The 23,360-nt window shown below is 39.0% G+C and overlaps 1 protein-coding gene across 4 annotated transcripts in view; it reads left to right on the forward strand.

Moving 5' to 3' along the window:
* arhgap9 (Rho GTPase activating protein 9) overlaps nucleotides 1–23,360 on the forward strand; it is a 41,867-nt gene that overhangs the window by 12,507 nt on the left and 6,000 nt on the right. The window contains exons 4-19 of one of the 4 annotated variants that reach the window (XM_053316352.1): nucleotides 1,102–1,300; nucleotides 1,409–1,803; nucleotides 5,075–5,326; nucleotides 6,406–6,498; nucleotides 10,822–10,887; nucleotides 13,177–13,353; nucleotides 13,423–13,509; nucleotides 14,605–14,666; nucleotides 14,819–14,906; nucleotides 15,524–15,619; nucleotides 16,240–16,338; nucleotides 18,660–18,765; nucleotides 19,113–19,232; nucleotides 20,409–20,507; nucleotides 22,095–22,172; nucleotides 22,539–22,592. In XM_053316352.1, the coding sequence (XP_053172327.1) occupies nucleotides 1,102–1,300; nucleotides 1,409–1,803; nucleotides 5,075–5,326; nucleotides 6,406–6,498; nucleotides 10,822–10,887; nucleotides 13,177–13,353; nucleotides 13,423–13,509; nucleotides 14,605–14,666; nucleotides 14,819–14,906; nucleotides 15,524–15,619; nucleotides 16,240–16,338; nucleotides 18,660–18,765; nucleotides 19,113–19,232; nucleotides 20,409–20,507; nucleotides 22,095–22,172; nucleotides 22,539–22,592 (2,071 nt within the window). Of the gene's footprint in view, nucleotides 1–1,101; nucleotides 1,301–1,408; nucleotides 1,804–5,074; nucleotides 5,327–6,405; nucleotides 6,499–10,821; nucleotides 10,888–13,176; nucleotides 13,354–13,410; nucleotides 13,510–14,604; nucleotides 14,667–14,818; nucleotides 14,907–15,523; nucleotides 15,620–16,239; nucleotides 16,339–18,659; nucleotides 18,766–19,112; nucleotides 19,233–20,408; nucleotides 20,508–22,094; nucleotides 22,173–22,538; nucleotides 22,593–23,360 lie in introns of all 4 variants that reach the window. The other 3 variants (XM_053316353.1, XM_053316354.1, XM_053316355.1) reach the window with 3 other exon arrangements.

Raw genomic sequence — 23,360 nt, forward strand, 5'->3', positions numbered from 1 at the left:
AGCATCTACAGTGTTCTATACAGTAGGTTTCTGATAGGAGGTTTCAAATTTTGAAACTGGATTAAAGAATAAAGCTGTTTATCTATATTTCTTATTGTCAACAAATTCCATGAAGAGATCAAAAACAAGTTTTCCAACCTGACTTTCCAACCTGTCTCGGTCCAAAACCCATCGCTTCAAAAGATGATATTCAAACAGGAAAAGCTAATGCATTTGTTTGGGACTATTTTCAACTGCGGATGTGTTGCCTTATCAAGCATGTACAGCAGTAGCATGGTGTGTGTGGGATTTGCTCAAAATAAACTACCCCATGTGCCCATTTTCATTATAAAGGTAGAACCTAGTGTAATGGTGTGGCTCTTTCTGGTGGTTTATGGCACAAAGGAATAAGGTATATTCGGTCCAAATTCATTGTTGCTTTTGGTCTTTTCATGGGATCTGTTGACTACAGGAAAAGCAGAGAATGCCGGTGTCCTTTTTACCACTTACCTACTTACTCATTCAAATGCACTGCAGCTGTGTGTGTGACATTCTGATACTTTTATCAATCAAATAAGCACACTTACAAATAGAGGTGAACAATATGGCTATAATCTCCTATGACAGTAAATTTTTATATTCTGAAATTGGTATATATCAGGGTATAGTACATTTTCTACAACATTCAGTAAAGAGACCCATTATAGATCAAATAAGCAGATGGCAATAATGGTTGGCCAGTCTTTTGGTCAGTTCAGACTGAAATATCTGAAGAAATGTATTACATATATCCATCCAGAGGACCTCCTGTGGTTTCTGGTGATCGATTGGGCAATGAGAGTCCATAATTTCAAGTCCATAATTGTGTAACAAGATAAAAATTTAAAAAGTACATCATAATAACTAATAATTACAAGAATAACATATTGTGTGTAGAGGGGTTAAAAGTTTCAAGTGAAACTCTTTTTTTTCAATAGATGATGTCACAGGACCTTAGAGTAACAGGAGATTTCCACACTGGCTTCAGCATTCGGCTGTGATGCTTACCACTGGATTGAACTCAATGGACACATGTGGTAGGAAATTGCTTAATCGTCTGCGTATCTGTTTTTTCTTTGAAAGGTTCGGAGGATAGGGGCAGCCAGTAAAACAAAGCCATTGTATGTACCTGCTACATATGTGACAGAGGTGCCTATTGCACCGATACCCTCTCCTCAGCGCTTGGTCATGTCTGCCTCACTGAGCTCCAACCTCAGGACACTGCCAAGGGCGTCCCTCTGTCCCAGATCAACAGATTCCACCTATAATCAGCAGCACCAAGGTAAAGTGTGAAAGAAAGAAAGCTAGTCAAAAATGAAGAAAATCATATTTTTTGTCTGGTTAATGCTGTATTGTAAAGGAGTCAATACCTTTTACTTACCTTCCACAGTGAACAAACCAATCTACCGCTCCATGGAAAACCTCAACTCCAACAGTGCCTTCCAGAGGCTGGAGAACAATACCAGCATGGGAGGAGGCCACTTTCCTACTTTGCCTCTCTCTGGATTCACCTTTACCCCCAACTCTCCCACCTCCCCATCAGGCCACCTCATGGTCCCTGGGTCCCCTGCAGCCTCCACAGATCAAACAGGGGCACCCCATCCCAGAGTGGTCCCCATGATTACACGGAGCCAGAGCTCCAGCAACTTGCCTGAAAACCTGATGGAGAACCCGTATGATGAAGTGGGCGGTGGCTTCAGCAACCGCGTCAACCACAGGGTCCCGAAGAAGTCTTGCAGCCAGTGGGACATGGTGGGGTCGTCTGGCAAGAACAACCACCTGCAGGTAGGGAGAGTCTAAATCTAACATGAAAAATCATACAGACAATTGTTACTCATCACATCTGGAAGGCCACAGAGGTGTGGTCTTAACCCTCTAATATTTTTGTCCAGTGTGATTTCTTGGATCTGCTTCTTATGTTCAGCTTAATTTCACACTTAGGTATGCAAAATTAATCAGAAGTATTGAGTATTAAGTAACAGGTTGTACTAGCAAGATTGCATTGTTGTTTTGAAATTTCACACAATTTTTAAAAAACTTACAATCAGACAAACTTTTCTGGTAGAAACAAATAACCACAGGAATATCCATTTTGGATTAAAATGAAAAAAGTGTGTTGACGTGTTTGTATCCCACCAGACTACTTAGAAGAAGCTTTGGCAGTATTTGATTTACGTCTGTACTTGACCTGAATAATCCTCCCAAAGCAGCAATCAAGTTAGCATTGTCATGACACCAGAGCATCCCTGTTTTACATCAGAGATTATGCAAGGCGCTGGTGAGAGAGACACTCAAGGTTATCCATGTCTCAGCTTAGTGCCTAAACTAGATTTCCAAAAGGAGTTTTGCCTCAAGTGAACCACTCTGCTGGCTTCCAATTTAGGATATCTGTGATCTCAGTGGAAATGACAGTGCTCTCACTTCCTCTCTCTCTCTTTCTCTCTCTCTCTCCCTCTCTTTCTGAGGACCCTCTTCGTTTGTGTCTTTAATCCCAGTAAGAAGGATTATTGCAGCCACATTCAGGTCTAAATTCCTTTTTTTCCTTTTTTTTCAACCATAAATCACACTCTCCGTCTCTGCCATGTGATTTTTTTTGTTCACCCTTTCCCAAGTGCTGTTGAGGAATTTTTTTTGAAAGCAATCTTCTTCCTCCAGGGGGCAACATTTCATTTTAGATTTGACAATCGCTTCAAATGAAATTTTTCGATATAAATTGAGGTGATAAGTTTTTATGTTGAAATTGTATTTCTTTGTTTTGGGTTGTTTTTTAAGATATTGTTCTTGTTGTAGTCAAAACTTACAACTTTACAACTTTATTTTTATGCCATTTTTCCTATATCCGTTAGTATACAGCATGACCAAAAGCATGTGGACAGATAGAAAGGAAACACAAGGAGAGAAAGTGGGGGTGATGATTCAACAAATCACAAAAGGCTGGAATCAAAACGGGAAAATTGTGGGTATGCATAAAAGACCACTAAACCACCAGGACGCCCCCGATTTACAACTTTACTCTTTACACTTTGATATTACATTAATACAAGGTTTCATGATGTGCTTCATGCAAGAAATCCAAACACATAAGCAAAATTATCATCACATTGAAATAAATTTACATCGGTTACAAACTTTTTATAAGAAACTATAGAAACTGAAAGCATAAGTCAAACACATGCCAGCATGCACACACACATAGACACACACCACACCTGAAATGTCTCCCCATCTGTCTAGTCCCTTCCCCCACACGGAAACCAAACCCTGCAAGCAAACGTTAGGACAGGAAACAGAAAGTTCACGCATCAGACCAAAGCCACACAGTGACACGTGCAACAGTTCATCTTTTGCACGGATCCCTTCCCTCTCAACCAAATTAACTAAATGCAATATTACAATATATCCACTGCTGTTCAATACATTACTGACTAGTTGTCACAGCTCTGGTCTATAAATGGCGCTCCTCGGTTTTCACACTTTTCTCACAGCAGATATTCTGACTTGTCATTGACAGAAAAAACAGATTCGTATCGTAACATTAATGATGACAACATTCACTTTATGTGTATAAGTAATCTATGCAAGTGAGTGAGTATATGCAATACCACAGTGGTATTGGTCATGGGGGAATGTAGCCACAGTTATTGGCCGCACCGTTGATGTTAAGGTCACACCTGGTTAGTAAAAACCTGCTGTGAGAAAAGTCTACTTGAGCTTTTTTTTAAAAGAATAGTATGACATTTTGGGAAATATGTTTACTATTGTCCCACACATCATAGTGTCCCACATCTCTTCCACTGATGGCATGTTAGGAAGGGAGCTTGAAATGGCTGTTATGAACTGGAGGCAAGCAGAAAGGATATTAATTATACACATGGGCATGCCACTATTGTTTTAAGATAGACTTGAAAAAATGTTAATGTATCCTTTAAATGATGGCATTGAATAAAGTCACAGGTGGACTCACTAGAAACCCTGCATCAACTCAAAGAGCCAGGCTATCAAACAATGTGACAGAAAACTGATACAAACAAAAATGTCTCCCTCAGGAGGCTTACAAGTATAGACAGGAACCTTAACCACTCAACCACCTGCGCGCCAAATTACATATTTTTAATCAGACGTGGTCCCACCTGACAAGTACAGTTGGTTTAGATATAACCACTGAGATGAACAGTAGGAAACAGAAAGCTTCAGGTGCACTGAAGTCTCTGTGCTGCCCCCTAGAGTAAACTTCCCATCCCTTATTACACGTGACTCACACATACACATTCATCCATACACACAAATGTTCTTCCTTCAGTTCCTTCAATCATGATCTGAAATGATGATGTGTTATGTAACAGGGATCAACCAGCAACCAACCAGTCAATCAGTTAGTGAATTATGTCTCAGCTATATTTCGTGGAAAGATGATCTTTCATGCATATCCTTTCAATTAATTTCATTGGATTTGTAGATATCTTGCTTGTAGCTGTTGCTTTAGTCCTCTTTATCTGTCTGGGTGAGCACATGCATTTCTATAAGCTCTGTCTTAATCCAAAGTCTAATGGGTTATTCTATAGTAAGAGGCGGGGGGATTTATTTGTTTGTCTTTATGGTTTCTGTCTCATTTTTACACACAGAGATGAGTGTTTTTGTTCAAGCTGTGTCCACTGTTACTATCTGTCATTTTTGTACACATACTATCATCAAGTCAAGGTAATTTACACTGTAAAACACAAAAACAGAAATTTATCAGAAAGGGCTCTACAATATCTGCAGTATACAACACCCTCTATCCTTGATTCAGGTACAGAAAAAACACAAAACACCATTATCAAGAAAATATGATTACAAGCATACTTGTAATACTGTACACACTTGCAGTAATGCCAGGCATTGAAATCATTATTTAATTTCAGTCCATAAATTACATTTTTATTCTCATTTATATGGCAATGAATCATATTGTTTTGAATTTTTGCAATTCATTTTCCATTTAATGTATTTAAGTCACTTTTTTCCTCTTTGTCAACATCTGTGTATCTCTCTCACTATCTACCTCTCTGCCCACAAGGTCCCCACAGAGACCTATCTGTGTCAGCTGTCCTGGCAGGACTCCCCGCTTCACAATGATATACAGCCAGACAAGCGTCAGTCACAGCCGGAGCCACCCAGCCCTGCCCCTGGTCAGCAACCTCTTCAGGTCAAGGACCTGTGGGAGCAGTACTTAGACCCAACTACAGAGAGATACTATTATGTCAATAGCATCACCAAGGAGAGGTCCTGGAAACCCCCTCGCCGGTCCCTTGGACGCTCCACCGGCAAGGTAAAGCACCCAGCACAGCAGGTGTCGCTTTGTTACTCCTCCTGAATTAACATCTTTTGCTTTTTTTGATATTGCCTCATAATTTTATGGTGGGCATTTTCAGAGCTGGATGAAGGCTTTCTGTCTCAAAGGGAAACATAGAGAGAGGTCAGGGTGTAAATAAGAGTCTCCTCATTTATATGCTCACATGGTCTGACTGTATCAGCATTAAAAGGAACATTTTCAGCCAATGAACTTCATTAAAAGCGCAACCTGGCTGGCATATTTTCTTTTTACTGAGATAATATGCAGAGAGGATTGCACACGTAGTGATAATAGGGCAGGTTTCAATAGCTCGGGGTTGAAGCCGAGTGCATGTGGGGAGACTCACACAGAATATTCTATATATTCTCAGTTTGGCACAGAACTTAAAGGATATTTTAAAAAGGCACTTAAAAAATTGCTTACAATGTAGTTAATGGGGATGAAATCCTTATTTGAGCAAAATGTATGTACATTTTTTAAATCTAAAGATAATATGTGGCTAATCAAATAAAGTGGATATTGCCCACAGTTACAGTAAAAAAAATATCCTTTCTGGCGCGGAGATGGTCGAGTGGTTAAGAGCACATGCGATATATGAAGCGGACCCCGGTTCAAGTCCCAGCCGGCGGACCTTTCTGCATGTCACACCCCCCTCTCTCTCCCATAATTTCCTGTCTCTCTACTGTCAAAAGAGGCGTCTATGAGAGAAAAAATCTTTGAAAATATATATATATATATATCCCCTCTTCGTGTCTCGGTGGAGAGTGTTTTCTTGTTCACCTGTAGTAGAAGGATCACAATTTGAAGTAACTTTGAAAGATATTGACTTGATTTGACAAATTTGTATGGCTGAAACCTCACTAGCCTCAAATAAACCTTTAAATACCCTTTAAAGCTTTGAGATTTGCTGAATTGAGGTTTTGGAGTTACTACAAAAACACGGTCACCTTACAATGATGTGATAACAAAACCTCTGTCAAACAGACGTTTAGTTTTTGTTGATTTGAAGATGATAACTTTCCTTCTCCACAATCTGTATATTCCTGTTTCTCCAGCAGGCCAGTCCAGTTCAGCCCCAAACGTTACCCAGGGAAACAAGCAATCTGTCGCTACCACTTACTGGTGCTGGCAATGGAACTATGCACAGGGTAAGGCGACTGCACTTCTAAAGAGATGTGATTTGATAGCTAGTTTCTGCGTTGGCTTCATTGGTAGTTGAAACGACAGTCATCATGAAATTTGAGCATCTTGGATGAGTATTGCCTTAATGACTTGAGTAGTTACACTTGACTGATTTGTGACACATGACTTGATTGATAAAACTGCTGTTGTCCTCACCACACTCACATGCAATAACCACAGAAAGCAACAAGTACCTTCTTTTGCATAAAGCAGTTTGAATCGACTGTATTATGTTTTAAGCACCTTATGAATGAAGTTCATTTGTGTTGAGTTATAACAAGATAGAAAGTTACAACAGGATAGAAAGTACTAGTTAATTGATATCATCGGTTAGAGACAGAAAATAAAAACTGTCCATTGCTGTCTAAAGTTTACTACAGCCCACAGAATGTATAAAAATAAATGACGTAGCCACTTTGATGTGACCATGACTCAATAGTGTGTGGAAGTATTGAGTGATTATGACTGTCGTGTCGTCATCTTGGATTTTTGAAAACCAAAAGTGATGAGAAGTGACCATATTTGGACAAGAAGGTGTAGAGAGAGAGAGAGAGAATGCAGATTTAACACATTTCTGCATTGGCTTCGCTTTTCAGACCCGGAGCTAACTGCTTACTACTGACTGATGATTTTTAAGTACACAGGAGTTTCTGAGGGGTGGAGATTTCGGAGGTAGAAGTGAAGTTAGGTGCATTAAACCTCAATGTGTACTCTGCCTACTGTCACAAATTCCAGTCAGGCCTGCTCTTAGTTCATGTCAATTCATGTATGTGCTATAGTTTGAACCTTTTGCATCTATATACATATAGTATTTTAATGAATGTGATATGTATTAGTATGTGTAACTCAATCAATTTAGTTGATAATAAACACATTCATCTCTTTTAATATCCACCCACACATTGTCATTGTACTTTCACTTTTATTTAATGAGTCTTGTGACAAGGAAGTTTTTTACTGATATAGTGGTGTGGGATCATCGGAGGGCGTCTTGACCTTCTTCAGCACAACAGTTAGGACGCCTTAATATTCTTGACTCTATGTTCTGTCCTGTGACACAATTAATTATTAAGAATATTAAAGAAAAAGACTTATGTAATGTGTTTTTAAGTTCATACAGCTGTGCTTTGGCATGCCTGTTAACACAGACAGACAGAACAAACCACAGTGAGGCAGAGTACAAACATTCCTGAGCCTCTCTCTCAATTTATGAATGTACTGTCAGCCTGTATTTGTCACCCAGAGTGCACAGTGTTCAGAACGGGACTGTGCACCAGATTAAAGCAGGGAGCAAAGCTGAGTGAAGCCAAATTAAAAAGGGGGATTACATCTTCATAGTTGCCCCATCGTTTACTGACCGACTCACTGCCTTATTTATTTATTAACCGCCCCCTGACAAACACACAAGTACTTCCTCTCAAATAGTGTGTTTTTGGGCTAATCCCCGAAGGGAATAACAAGGTAATGCCTCTTGATCTCATGCAAGATGAGCAGAAGCCATTAGGGCCACAGAGAGGGAGACATGGGGCTCTTTGAAATACAAAACATTACAAAACATTTCTAAATTTAAACCACTCTCTGAAACTTTTCATCAGCTGTAAATCCCCTTCTTCCTCCTCTCATCTCAACGTCATCGTAGTCAAACTTCCACTTGTTTTTATTGATTGCAACTTCTTTGTTAATTTGTCTTCACAATGGAATGTTCACACACTCTTGAGAGAGGAAGTACATTTGTTGTTTCAGAGGTTTTGGAAATGTATGCAACAGCTACCTATCAGTGGCTGAAATTGACCTGTCTACAGAATCAGTGACGACATCTACGCGCCGATGAGACAGAAGCAGCATGATCCGGATTGGTAGAGATAAGCATTTTGCATCTCAGTGTTACGTTGCCTCAGTGTTGCGTCAGTATTTCAAATTTAATGTTGCCCATCAAAAAAATACCCACATGATCAAAGACGTGATTCCCGCATCAAGTTAGTGTGAGATGCATACTGTTGACCTATATATGTCACCTTTTATTCAGTGGTACATGTATTACCATACAGGAACTCAACCAGTCATATATAATGAACACTGTGTGCCACATGCTTTTATGAGCCAGGTGTTAAAATCCAGGTGACCCATATTGTTTGCATACAGCACAGTACACACCACTCTATATTTTTATTTTTAAATACTATTTTAACCCTCACCATGTTGACTTATGTGAGCTCATGCTGACCCTGTTAATAATCACCTACTGTACTTATTTAGACATATTGCTCATTTTACTCCACAACATTTTGACTGTATTTTTTACTGTTTTTGACAGATGTAGTTACTTTGCAGTTTCAGACTTTACACAAAACATAACTTAATAAGATTGGATGTATTGTTCTAGATTAAACCAGTGTTTCTCAGTCTTGTTTGCCTGCTGTCACATGAGATCAAATAACCATTCATTGACACCACCCATCACAATCCAACTGTGTGCTTGTTTTATGTAAAGCACATTGAGTTGCCATTGTGTATGAAATGTGCTATATAGATAAAGCTGCTTTGCCTTGCCTTGCCTTGCCTTGCCTTTAAACTATTTAGTATGTAAAAGTCAATTTTAGCTTCATACAAGAAATAGTACTCGATGATGTTTAGGTTTGGTTTCTTTTTTTAGTAGCATTGATCAAATTTGCATTTATACTAAAGGACTACCATTTGGAGTGGCTGAATCTGCCACTTATTTTTGCCACTCTTTGAGCTAACTTATTTTTTACTTCTCTGCTCACTTAATAACTAGTTTGCACACTAACAGCAGCAGCAGGTGGTGTTGAAGTGTTAACCAACTCAAGTTGGTGGGAGTGTTGGTAGTTCTCTGACTATTGTGACAGTCAAAATGCAAAATATCAGCTTCCTTCTAATTTCCAATCTTATCTGTGTGTTCATTTTTCTCCTAAACTAAATCGTAAGTACTCACTGTGGTACATGTGCCAGTGGTTGGACATCATTGGTTTAAATTTTCTAAGACATTCACGTGAGCTCTGCCACTTAACTAATTCAATTTTTAATGCTGCATACACACCACTTACAAATAAACATAACATATACCTAAACTGTTGAAAGCTGAACCTGTACTTGTAATGAATCAGTTTAACTTTGTTGCTTAAAAATGATTGTCTCAATGTTCGCTCACTTCACAAAGTGGAAACAGAAGCTGTTGGACAGTGGTTAGTGTGGTAATGATAGCAAAGGTCTGGGGCTGGTGATTATGAACTTCACACATCTTCCTGGTTGAGCAGCTGTGCATGAAGCTGATTGTACCGGCTGATAAAGCTGGCTTCCCTCTAGAATAGGGAAGTAAAGACAGGCAGAGAGAGGAGGAAGAGATGAATGTTTTTTTACATTTTGACACTCAGATGACGAAGTGTCATGACATGAAACGACGCACAGCTGAGGACTCTAAAAACTTGACAAACAACAAGCCCTCAGACAGAGAGCTCATCTGGATTGTATAACTGGTTGATCAGCAACAATGAACACATATGCTGTAAGTTTGTTTTAGTTTACTATGAGAGTCATTTATTTCATGTTGTGCTGTTATTGGTGTGGAATTTTATGGAAGCCCGTTTGCGTAAAGACTGATAAATCTAACTGAATGTGCTATTCAGTTCATCGTCATTTTAATATGGTTTACTTACATTTGCTTTTCATTGTCAGAAGAGTTGGTGGTGATTTTCTCACAAAAAAGATAATATGATTGTGTTCTATGTGGCTATGTGTGATGTCCAATCTTGTTCAATAACTAGTTAATTAGCATGTTTGAGTCAAACAAGTACTATGCAAAGTATGTTTCACTCTTACTGATTAACGGCAGCAACTGCCTCATGTCACCTTAACTTAAATTGGGCGCGAGTGAGTGTGCATGTGTATTAACCTTTATGCTGTGGTTGGTGAATCAGAGAGCATTTTTAGCTGGCAGGATGTAAACGGAGAAGAGAGGGGCAGAGGAGTAGTTTAACTGAAAACATTTGTCAGCATCCTGTTTTTACACGTGGGTGTTAAATTCACCCAATTTATCCTACTAATTGTTGCACAGAGTGGCAAGTCTACTTGGCAGAGAATATCAAAACGTCTGACAGTAAAACATTGTTAAATTGTTGTGCAGGTCAGTTATATGAAAAATGAAGTATGCTTAAGCTGTAAATTAAAATGAAATATACTGTATATGTATAGTAACTGTTCATCTGTCTTTCCGGTCTTTGTCTTCTTGCTTCTCCACCTCTCTCCCCTCCTGTCTTTCTCCTTCTTTGTAGCTGTCACCTGATTTCCTCTTTGGGAGCCACCAGAGGAATACAGACAGTGGCTGGCAGATGAAACAGGTGAAACTCTTCTCTATCTGCTGCACCCTTTCGTTGCCAGAGGGCATCTAATGCATTTCACCTAGACATTCACCTTGTGGAAAAACACCCCTCAAAGAGTGGAAGTGGAAGTGGAAGATAAGCACACTGTACCAGTTTTACATATTCTCCCTACACAACACGATGCATTTGCTTAACAAAATGGGACATCACAGAACTCTCGTACCATGAGATAAAATCCTTCTTTTGTGATGCTTGGAGCAGAAACCTACAGAATCAATAATTATATTTTGTATTTTTTTTATATCATGTTTGTTTTGTACATTAGTTAATCTATACATTATCTAAACTGCCTGAAAACCTGTGAGATGGCAACTACTTCCTTGTTATTTCTGTTTGCATGCCTTACTGTGAAGGTAATCCCACGCATTTTGTCAGTGCTGAAAGGGCTTTTGATGGAGGGTATTTTCCTCATGAAAAGCAATGAACTCTAGTCCTTAGATTTGCAAAAACTGCATCTCCACTGTATTACTGTAGAATACATTAAAGTAATGCCAGCTATGCTCTTTAGATTCCCACAGATCAGCATTTATGCATATTAAGGTGGTGAAATAGCAACTCATGGTGTAAAAAAAGGCTGTTACCCAAACAGTTCTTACTGCAACGTGTTGCATCACAGTGGGGTGTGGGTGCGCCTGGTTAAAAGCCCTTTTTAAAGGCCTTCTCTTAGCAAAGGAGCAGATTTAGTTTTTAGTGCTAATCCTCCTTGCATGAAGTGATGGCAAACATTGGGAGGGATTTTTAGTTTGCCTGTTGAAACTAGGTTACAGGGATTGGGTGAGGTACTTAAAGGACCAGTGTCAAGGATTTTAATGTTCATAAGTATGTTTTCATTAGTGAATAATTACCTGAAGATAAGAATGATTGTGTTATCGTTGCCGTAGAGTGAGCCCTTTGTGTCTACATAGGGAGCAGGTCTTCTTCCACAGAGCCCATGTCACACCACCATGTTTCTACAGTAGGCCCTGCTAAATGCTAATAACTCCTACACACTGGTCTTTTAATTATGGCTGTTTCTGCAGGAAGTTGTATGAATATGCACGTTTGTGTGCATTCGTGCACTCTTGTTCATGCACATGCATTGGTTTTTAAGCATAAATATTTTGCATGTGAAGTGCAGATTCATACGCATGTATCATTGTGTGTATGGCAGTACTTCTCGGTTCTTCCTGTGAAGTGAAGCATACTTCTCAGGAAACTACTGTTTGTCACCTTCTGTCACTAAAATGCTCAATACAGACATTTTCTTTTTTCTCTCCACATAAAATGTGAAAAGTTAGAAGGCCAGATTGCCTCAGTTGATATACTTGCAGTTCATACAGGTGGATGAATTTACATTTTAGAAGTATTGTTCTTCTCCAAAGAGGATTGGTTTAAAATAGTTACAGCTTATTCAGAATTCATATTAAAGTTTCATACCACTCCATGATATCTACTGAGATAGCTGAGAGCTGACATGAATAAAAACACTAGTTGAAATATGGATGCTGAGCCAGTGAGCTTTGCTCCAGTGCAGCAAAACAAACAATGATGAGAAAAACATCCCACTCGTGTCCTCATCTTAGGTGTAGTACGGGATGAAAAGTTGAAAGAGCAGATGAGAAGATGATGAAGATTGCACTAACATGCTGATGTTAACCAGGTCAAAGTACAGCTGGGAGTTTTGCAGTTATTTAGTCATAAACCAAAGTATCTTATTTTACATTAAAGAGAGCACACAGTATGAGACTTTTTCATTGTATAGATGAAAATTCTAAGCCAACAGTAAGTAGAATCATTAATATCTTACTTGATAATTGTACAAGCTTTGCTACAGTGTTTGCATGCACCATATACAAACAGCAAAGAATTAATCTAAACTAAAATAACAATAATTCATAAAATCAATGAAGACTGCATGCATGAATTACTGAAAAGATCCTGACCTCCTGTTGCTCCTTACAGTTACTTGTTTGTGAGTTTAATTGTTCATTCAAGGTTGCTCTAGGCAAGAGCACCAGCCAGATACTAAAATATACAGTAAATATAATATAAAGAAAAGGTATAGTCTCAATGCAACAGAAAACAAACACCAACTCTCTCAGGCTTTACTAAACCAGGCTTGACCTAAGCCTTAAAAATAACATACTGTATAGAACATACTGTATCTATTATTCAGTTTACACACAATAAATCAGCAATTGGCCTTTCCTTTGTTTGTCTTTTCCATCTGACCCAAATATCTAACCCTGACCTTTAACCCCTGTGAAGAACATGCAGCGTGCCGCTTCCTCTGACACCCTGAGTACAACAGTGTTCAGCAATGCCAATGTCCAGTGCCATAACTCTGCACCTCTGCATGATGAGAAGCAGCAGCTGAGCCACTCCCAATCCATGATCCTGCCTGAGAATGGCAAGGTATTCACCTCCAGAGCACCTACACACAAGGTTGTACACATACAGACCAATGAACGCAGTGAATGATGTCCACATCCTGTCTTTCAGCTGGTCCAACAGTGCAGAGATTATTCATGCAATGTGACCAACATCGTCGTGGAGCCTCCATCTCCTGCGAGCTCTCCAGATAACGATGGCGTCACACCGGTGAGAAAACACCGATTTTTACTTTGTGAATGAATATCAATAAGCCACATTATATGTCAGTAATGTCTCCAATGCTGTCAGTATAACACTTTTCCAGAAATAATCTAATTTCCTGTTTCTGCTATCTGCTACCTACAACTCAATAATGTTAAGTAAGGTGAAGCAAATTTGGTTGTAGTTTCCCAAGTATTGAACAAAATAAGTCAACTTACCTTGCAAGGTAGCTGGATGTGCAAGATCACGACATTACAAAAAACCATCTTGTCATGTTTTCAAGTTTTGCACTTGTCCCAATCATTGTACCAAATCCAGCTGCATGGCTAGGTAAGACGGTGATAGGCATTTGGTTAGGGTTAGGTATTTTTTTAAGTACCTGCTCTTTTCCAAAGAGTTTCCAGGACGACTTCTCAGATGGTTCTTTGTAACAAACCATCTGGCCCATCAGGTTATGAGTCAACAGCATTTACAGAAAAAATATCAAGGTTAATCAGGATGATCTAAAAATTCTGTTTTAATTTGGAACGATGTAATAATGAAATTAAAAGTGAAAATAGAAAATAGAGAACCAGGATTACCGTGAATAGCTAGCTGAGATACTGTTCATAGAAATACACACCGCAGCAGAAGTTCACTTCTTCAAGCACAACAAAAAGTAAATAAAGTTTAGGTTTGAATATCTCTTGTCTTTCTCCGCTCTTTCTTTGAAAATTGTCTTCACTCCAGCTTTTCCTCAGTTTCTTCCCTCACTATCTTTATAGACTGTACTCATAACTTCATAGTTACGATTAATTCAGTTCTCTTGCACCTTAAACAGGGCCATACCGCAGTGGGAGATTTTAGAGCAGCTCCCCTCCTGCTATTTTTTAAATGATGCAACAGTCAAGTTAAATGTGCTCGCTCAGGATGCAGTATATTACACAGAGGAAAAGCCCTGTATCTGCTGTTTAAACGTGTCCTTATATACTCTTATTATTCCAGCCATCCCTGCCCATTGTGAATCTGACTTCAGATTCACAGTAACTTATTATGATAAGTTATTGGTGTTTACATAGAGCAGATTTTAATGCATTTTAAACGATTTGAACATGTTCCCAGGAGCTGGAGAAAGCCGGTCTCTTGAACAAGACAAAGATTGCAGAAGGAGGCCGAAAACTGAGGTGAGGGGTTATGAGGCTAATCTCATTAAAACCAAAACAAATTAGGTGAAATTAGGTGGCATTTGTTTTCTGTGAATACAGCGCAAATAAAGGCGAGCTTGCTTTGCTTAATTCAGTCTGAGCAGTCCAGTCTTCTGTTTGTTGGGTTGCAGGAAAAATTGGAGCCCATCCTGGGTAGTGTTGGTCGGGAACAGTCTGGTTTTCTTCAAAGATCCTAAATCACAGACACCATCCAGCTGGGTAAGCTCTAAGAAAAACCCTGTGTTTAATGTTTAATTTTAGTCCAGGTAATATGCAGTACTTGCAAAAACATGAGTGAGTTTTGGTCCAGTCTGTTATACAAAACTTGGAGGAAAATCAGTACATGAAGAATATCTTTCCTGATTGCAAAATCATTAGCCAACACTTGGTCTGTGTCACTTTACAAATGCTGATGTTTTTTTTTTTTTGGAGGGTGGATTTCTCATTTGTAGAATACAATACAGCAACATTTCACAAGTCATTTGAATCGTGTCAACTGCACAAACACCAGTAGCTTTGGACAAAACCACAAAGTGACACAGCTGGATATTTATGTCCCCTCTATTGCACACATTTATGTCAGTCACTTTCTCTTCACCCTTAAAATGAAATATGCTCACCAACACTCAAGTTCATCAAACAAGTTACACAAACCTGCTGCAGCTGTTTATTAGAATCTGTAATCAGGGCAAAATGTGGTGGCCCACAAATTACATAAACAACAGCCACCAGGCCATTAATAGAGACATATATGGGTCAGTACAGCCAGCTGAAAATTGACAAAGTCCAAAACATGATTTTTTTTTTTTGTCTTTTTTTCTGCTAATCAAAAACAGAAACCAGGAAATAGTCGCCCTGAGAGCAGTGTGGATTTAAGGGGAGCACAGCTGCACTGGGCCAATGAGCTGTCCAGTAAGAAGAACGTCTTCAAGGTAACAGACAAGAAAGAAACCAGTAGAATACTCAAGAGGAAGTCCAGTTAAAAGAAAATCAAGATATGAAGATTCTCAGGATCTCAGTCTGAAACTCTTGAGAAATTCAAGAAACATAAACATGAGAAGCAAGCATAGTTATTTTCAAAATGTTCAGATTTCAGTGACCCCTGACTTTTATTGTAACTGTTGCTGTGACCTTAAGTACAGTGGGGACAGTGTGATTGCAGACAAGCAAAAAATACAATAGAATCATATTTTTGTCAGTGTATGGTCCAGTGAAGGAAGTGAGAATGAGAAGTGTTTTTTTCACCCAGTCACCCTTTAGTGACCATCTCTGACTACTTTGGAACAACAACACTGTTTTTTATCTTTAAAAGATCCAAAAGGAAGCTGTACAATGAATTTCAAGTGAAGCATGGTACATTTATAGTAGGCGTTAGTGCTATAAAAGTCAAGCTATGTCCAACCTCTACTGAAACTGGTTGAGAGAGGTGTGAAAAAAGAATAAAAATACATAGTACAGGGGAGCTTTGGGGAGAGTCTCTGCAGTTTGGGTGACAGCAGTGGTATCATATGATGTGCGCACACTTTGATAGTGTACTGAAAATGTGTTTCAGCTGAGGACAGTGACAGGCAATGAGTTCCTGCTGCAGTCGGAGACGGATTCTCTGATCAAAGAGTGGTACAAAACCATCCAGAACGTTATCGACAGGCTGGTGAGTCTCTGAGCACACAAAGTGGCACTTTCAATCTACTCCCTCTCTATAAGTGGCTAAATTGGTCGTCTAATCTTTGGATATAGATAATGTCAGTTTTTTTTCTTCACTGACTAATAGTTATCCACTTAGCTTTTATATTCTGAACTCTGTCCTATCCTTTTTGTTTGTTTTCACCTTCCAAATTTACTTTATATTGAATTTCTTTTTCATTTGTGCTTTGAATGTCTCAATACTTTGAATTGCCTTTCATGTGTATGAACTGAGTAATATAATCTACTGTAAACCTAGCCTGGCTAACACCAGACCGCATCTCAATCTTACGTGAGATTGAGGTAGGGTCTGGCGAGGAGCCGTTCATTTCATGCTAACTTTCTGAGCGAAGTAGAATCTCGCTGGAATGAGAGCATGGGTATACCTACTGTAAATCACCTTGCCGACAGGAAACATGCTCAATCTTTGTTTTTTTTTAATGACAGGATATTAAACCCTGGTTAGAATCATTCATCAATCATTCAATCATCAAATTTCTCTCTGTCTATTTGTCTATAATGTACGGAGCCCGTAAAGGGACATGGGGAAAAGAAAAAAAAAAAAGTTTCTGGTGGGCACAAAAAACTTTCTCGTGAGCACGAGAAAGTATCTTGTGCTCACCAGAAAGTATTGCATGCATGCATGATGTCTGAAAGAGGAGACATTATGCATGGGTTCCCAATCAGACCATTTTTTGTGTATTATTTTATCATTATTAAGGCAAAAGAACTGAATTTATGTCCATCGACATTATAATGAATAGGCTATAGGCTTAATATTAGTTTGCATCCAGCGTGCTGCATGGACTTCATTACATCTGCTGCACGGCTCCTACCACAATTATGAAATGCTAAATTTATTGTCTGTGACTGTGATCCTCATAAAAGTAATATTTTACAAATCTGCATTATATAAACTAATGAAATTCGTTAAAGTAAGTCATTTGGCGACTTCTAAGTCATTAAACTAAGTCTTACTTTTACTGGAGTAAAGAGTTGAATCAGTACGTCTGCTTTTACTTTCTTGTACTGCATACTACACAGGCATGACTCAGAAGAACAAGCTTGGACTTTTTAATCATAGTGCGTTGTGTTAATTGATCAGCTGTGTTGTGTTTTACCGGCGCACAGCACACAAACACACACCTGTGCATGTTTTATGAGAGTAAACTGTCTGCCTATATGTTTTAGTGAATATATTTCCAATATTTTCACCAATGTTTTGTGTTTTTTTTATTTTTAAATAACAATATTTTTCAGGTATATTTAGTGTTTGGAGGAAAGAAAATAAATCCACTTCTGCTGCCATTCTTTGAGCAGCATTGAGGCTTAAGCACAGGAGCACAACTACTGCTACTTAATTATGCTACCTTCAGCTGCTTGTGAGCATGAGAAAATTATCTCGTGCTCACCAGAAACATTTCTCGTGAGCATGAGAAACCAAAGTTTTTTTTTCTTTTTACCGTGTCTGTTTACAGGCTCCGTAAATTATATATGAGAAATGAATTCATTTATTAATTTTAAATGAGAAACAACCATATTTAAGAAACTCTGCTAACATGCTTCATCAGAGCTGTGTTGCCAGTTTTGACTTGGCAACATAAGCAAACTACCCAACAGCTGTCATCAGACATGTATTCCACTGTTGATCCATTTGTTATTATTTTTTCAAACTTTATTGGCAAAATAAAATTGCAGAATGCGGAAATTTCTAATGTGAATATGCTGTAAGGAAGTTGGTGTGATGTTGTATAACTACTTAATAACAGTTGACTGGACTAAATGCTGTTTTCTTTTAAGATATCCCATCACGTATATTTTGTATCCATGGTAGACTTTATATCTTAATCACTGATACAAAATCATAAGTTTGTGTATTACTGTTTTCAGTGGGAAAAAACAGCCCACCACCACAGAGTTGGGCGACTAGTAACTTAGTGACTGGAGAACACAGTGGGGAATTTAGCAGTTCAAGAGCCAGATATATCTGTCAGGGGTTGGTAAAGACCTAAAAAGAGCTATGAAAGAGAATACTGGAAATAAAATATGCCTCCAAATGAATGCTAATGTTGCTCCATGTCAGCTGGGTGTGTGAATAAGCAGCAGTTTGCTAACTCGACAACATGATAAAATGTCAAAGTTGTGTTTACACGCTCTAAGTGAAAGCAATCTTTGGTGGCCTGAACCTAAACCAAACTTGTGCAATGTGTAAATGTGTCAGTATGTGGTGTAATTTTTGTATATGATGCAATTATCACTGAGTACAATTTCACTCTGCCTGCCTTCCAGGACCGTGAAAACCCGTTAGACAACGTCCTGCTGTACTCTCTGAGGAGAGCAGGCAGCGTGGAGCTGCTGGAGCACAGTGGAGACGAGGATGAGAGGAGAACGTCCCGTAAGTCTGCTTCCTTAATGTCTTCCTCCCTTCACACAATCAACCATCCCTGGCCTCCTCTCCTCACTGCCAGTCAGTCTATCATCATCTCTTTTCTCTAAACTTCCATACAGGCTTCTTACATCCCTCCATCTTGTCCTCCATTTTCTCCTCCATTCAGCCCACTTACATTTTCACGAGGCCACCTTGGCAAATAATCCCCCCGTCAGTCCTGTCTCATCTCCGCCGCCATCCGGCCCTCCCGCTTTTCGTCCTCACCACCATCCCCTCTCATCTGCTCTCTGTCCCCATAGCACTGACCTCCTCCTCCTCTTCCTCCTCTTCCTCCTTCTTTCCTCCCTTTGCAGTCCCCCGCTCGACGTCCAACCTGGAGAACACAGAAAGGAAGAGAGTGAAGACCCGTCTGAAGAAGCTGATTCTAAAGAGGCCTCCCCTGCAGGCCCTGCAGGAGAAAGGACTCATTAAAGGTGAGATTTCGTTTGAAGCTTTAGACCATTTGAATGCATGCATCCTTAATTTGGCTGTATGCAGTGGTGAATGATGGAGATACATGATCCTAGAAGTTATAAGATTGCACTTCTCCAGCAAAAACTATCAAGTTGAATAAGAAATACACTTTTCCATTGAACTGAATGGCTTCATCAGCTGCAATGGCAGGCAGGAAATCTAAGCATTTGTCTCTTGGGGATGGCACGCCCCGTACTGAAGATGTGTCACACATCACCTTACTGTTTAATGAGGCTTCTCAAGCTTGACATACAGAATGTGAGCACTTTCATATCGCTTGCCAACCTGTTCACTACACTATTATAACATCTTTAATCAATGTTTCTTAAAGTTGATTCAGTTCTTACACGTTTTGGCCATATTCTAAACAAAGCTTAAATGTGTACCTTAAGTTTCTTGTCCATATTCTACACACTAAAATTTCTAAGCACCTATATTTTGTAATTATTTTGGGGGAAGTTTTTGCTTTAATTTGAGAGCGAGCAGTAGAGAGGTGAGTAGAGAGAAAATCCAGCAGCATTGCAATTTTACAGGCGCTGCCTCAGACCCCTAGGTGAGCAGAACGCCTCAGCATCTCATATTTTTTATTTTATTATATTTTTTATTAACACTGAACATCTACTGCCCTGATAAAGTTGAACTTTTTATTACAAAGTAGCTGAGTATCTCAAAAAGGAACAATACGGCTTATGAGATACGTGGCCCCAGTCACATCCTCACCCAGTGGAAGGTGTAACATCATTTCCTGCATGTAATTAAATGTGATGAAGCTGTTGGATGAATGCCAATGTTTGTTTTTCATTTTATAGTCCTTATCAGAGGTAGTAAATTGATAATGGCACTAGTGTAGAAGGAGTTGCATGTGATTTTTTCTTTTTTTCTTCAATGAAACAGTATAGAATATATATTGCAGTGCATTGGTTGTGTTGCATCATCAAGTTTAAGCTTACATCTCTGCTGGGAAAAGAGCTGAATAAAGAAGCTTTCTTCCATAGTAAACAGTAAATGTATCACCAGATTAATGTAAAGATGAAGCTCTTACATCATGTCTTGGAAGTGTGTGCAGAAAAAAAAAAAAAAAAGCTCCCAACATGAAAAAAGAGTTGTGTTTGTGTCCGTCTGTCATCACCCTTCAGATCAGGTGTTTGGCTGTGGTTTGGAGATGCTCTGCGAGAGAGAGAAGAGCACCGTCCCACGCTTCGTCAGACTTTGCACCGAGGCTGTGGAGAAGAGAGGTACAGTCACTGCAAGCACACAGCCGGCTCCTGCTAACATGATTTTCGACTTAAAAGCGGACACATGCGAAAAATACCCTCAATCCTGTTTTGAGCATCAGTCACTTGAGCAGCAGTTCTGCAGCTACTGTTCTGTGACATGAATCAACAAACAGAAATTATGGGAAAGTGTTTGTGATTTCCTGACAGAGAGCTGACTAAAACACACAGATTCAGAGAAGAAGTTGTGACAGCTGCCAGCCAGAGCGAGATATAAATGAGAGAAAATTGAGTTGTTTGGTAACTGTTTAGAAACAATGCTGCAAATAAATATTTGATACACATGAAAAATCTGTGTTTTGACCACAGGGGGTTTTGAAACCTGGTTTTGATGAATAAAATATTTTTGGGGAGCATTTTTTGTAAACAGTGCCCAGACTATTTTCTTACAGTTGCAAATCAAGACATTTCCATTTAAGGCTGCAACAGATGGAGACACCAAGAAAGTAGCGAAACTTAAGCAAAAAAGAGGAACTAGAAATTATACTGATCTGCTAAGCACTGTAGTAGCAAGAGATGCAAGAGATATCCCTCTGTGTTTCATCCTGAGGGCTTTTACATGTTAAATGCTGTGGTTTAAAAAAAGAAAAAAAAAAGTTTTTCCTTATACACACTAAAAGCTCTAAGGATAGACGCTCCCATTAACATACATATTAATCTGCTAATTATATTCTTGACTAATTGTTTCTGGTCTATTGAAGTTTAAAATAGTAAAAAATGACCGTTGAGTCCAAGGCAACATTTTCATATTGCTAATTTTGTCCAACCAACAGTCCAAATGGTCATATTACTGTCACAGAGCACTAAGAAAACCAACAAATAATTACAGCTGAGAAGCTTGAACCAGCATATTTTTGCTGAGAAGTTATGGATTATCAATATTGTTTCTTTAAATGTTTTGTCAGTCAACTAATCAATTAGTCTGATTGTTTTAGCTGTAATACAGATGGTAAAACCCACAGTGATTTTGGGCTTTATAATTAAAATTAACTTGTTGGACATATACGCAACAACAAGGAAACCTAAGGCTAATATTCACAATTCTGGTGCGTACGAATATATGTATAGCTGTTTTATAGCAGTAAACATTATGAATATATACTTTTTATGTACATTCAATGTTAGAAACCAGTATGAAAAAGCAGAAACTCAATGTGATCACCAAAGTTTGTAATGTGCGCTTCACACTAACACACACTATGAAGAATTAAGAGGAAGTTTAAAACTATTCATGGGGGATCATGTGATCATGCTTATTGTTGAATTTGTTTCTAAAGCTACAGTACTGTAGATGTCTAAAAGAAGTTAAGCTTTTTCTCTACTTTATTCACATTTTTGGGCAAAACATGAAGTAAATGATTGATTTGCGAAAAGTGTGACTGCCAGGACCGGAACAATGACTTAAATCAGCTCTGATTGCCATCGATTCAGCTCAGTTGAGATTTCCATGAAAACTTGTTTTAATGCTAACCTTCTTAAATCTTAGTACATACAGTATCCACCAGTGGACACCCTCTGATCTGACCAGCTTTGTGTGGTTTGTTGCAGGACTGGACGCTGATGGCATCTACAGAGTATCAGGGAACCTGGCAGTGATTCAGAAACTACGTTACCTGGTGAACCACGGTGAGAAGGAAGAAGAGGAGGGGAAATACTCAATAGTACTGATGATTAATGTTAAGTTAATGTTTGTCTCTGTCAACCAGAGAGGGGAAATGTGGAGGCAGGAGAGGTGGAAGTTGGACTTTCCATGCATTTGTCACAAATAATTACCTTTTTTTTTATCTTCCTTTTTTTCAGCCACTTAAAATCAAAATAATTGCAGTTTAATACTATTTGATCTTCCTTATTATATTTGATTGTGAAGATATCAGTCATCTCATCCACATAAATGTTTTTTTCAGCACACACACACACACACTGTGCTTCCATTACATGAAGCCCATGTGATAAACTAGACGCTGAGGACTGAGTGATTGTTGGTTTTTACAGAGCGAGCGGTGACTACCGACGGCCGTTACATGTTCCCAGCGGATTTGGTACAAGGTAGATACAGACGTACGAGGAAAACTGCTGCTTTAGCGTGTTTCACGGAGCTTGCTTGTTTTGTGCATCATTTGTTGCAAAAAAATGTGAAGACCTCATTTAAAACTCAAACACCCACAGACTGACACGCAGGCCTGAGCTGCAGCGCAGACATGTGCCGTGAACAGTTTGGTGGTTGTGCTACCATTTGCTTAATGTATGTGTGTCCCTTAGGCATTCCTGCTTTAAGTTTTCTGATGTAATAACACGCAGCAGGTTGTACAGCCAGTTCTCACACAGTCCATGGCTGCCACCAAGTGGAGAGAACGGAGAACCGGCTGCTTTTATACTGTGAAGCTCTCTAATCCCACAGCAATATCTCACTGACTAATATCTCTCATCATAAGATACTTGTGTGTAGTGTAGACCTTGAACTTCTTGACACAGAGGTCAAATTAAAGCTCTTTATTCTATTATCTTTGTTTCTTATGATCCAGTTTGAGAAGCAGTGGTCAGGCCTGGATATTTCAAAAACTGTGCTTCATACTAAAAATGTGTGTTCTTTTGTTTGTGCTTGTGTGTCTTCTCTTACTTTCAAAGACCCTCTATATCTCCCTCCTGCAGCTATAAGCCTTCACGTTACGCCTCGACACTGACATGGATCCGCAGTCTGTTCTGTTCATGTTTGCTAAATGATGTCTTTACTGTAACTTCAATATTTTCTTGCTTTAATTCTCTTTGCCTCTCTTTTTCATATTGCCTCACCGTTCATTCCCTTCTTCTGACCCT

This window comes from Scomber japonicus, chromosome 3, assembly GCF_027409825.1.
Source record: "Scomber japonicus isolate fScoJap1 chromosome 3, fScoJap1.pri, whole genome shotgun sequence".
Classification (NCBI taxonomy): domain Eukaryota; kingdom Metazoa; phylum Chordata; class Actinopteri; order Scombriformes; family Scombridae; genus Scomber; species Scomber japonicus.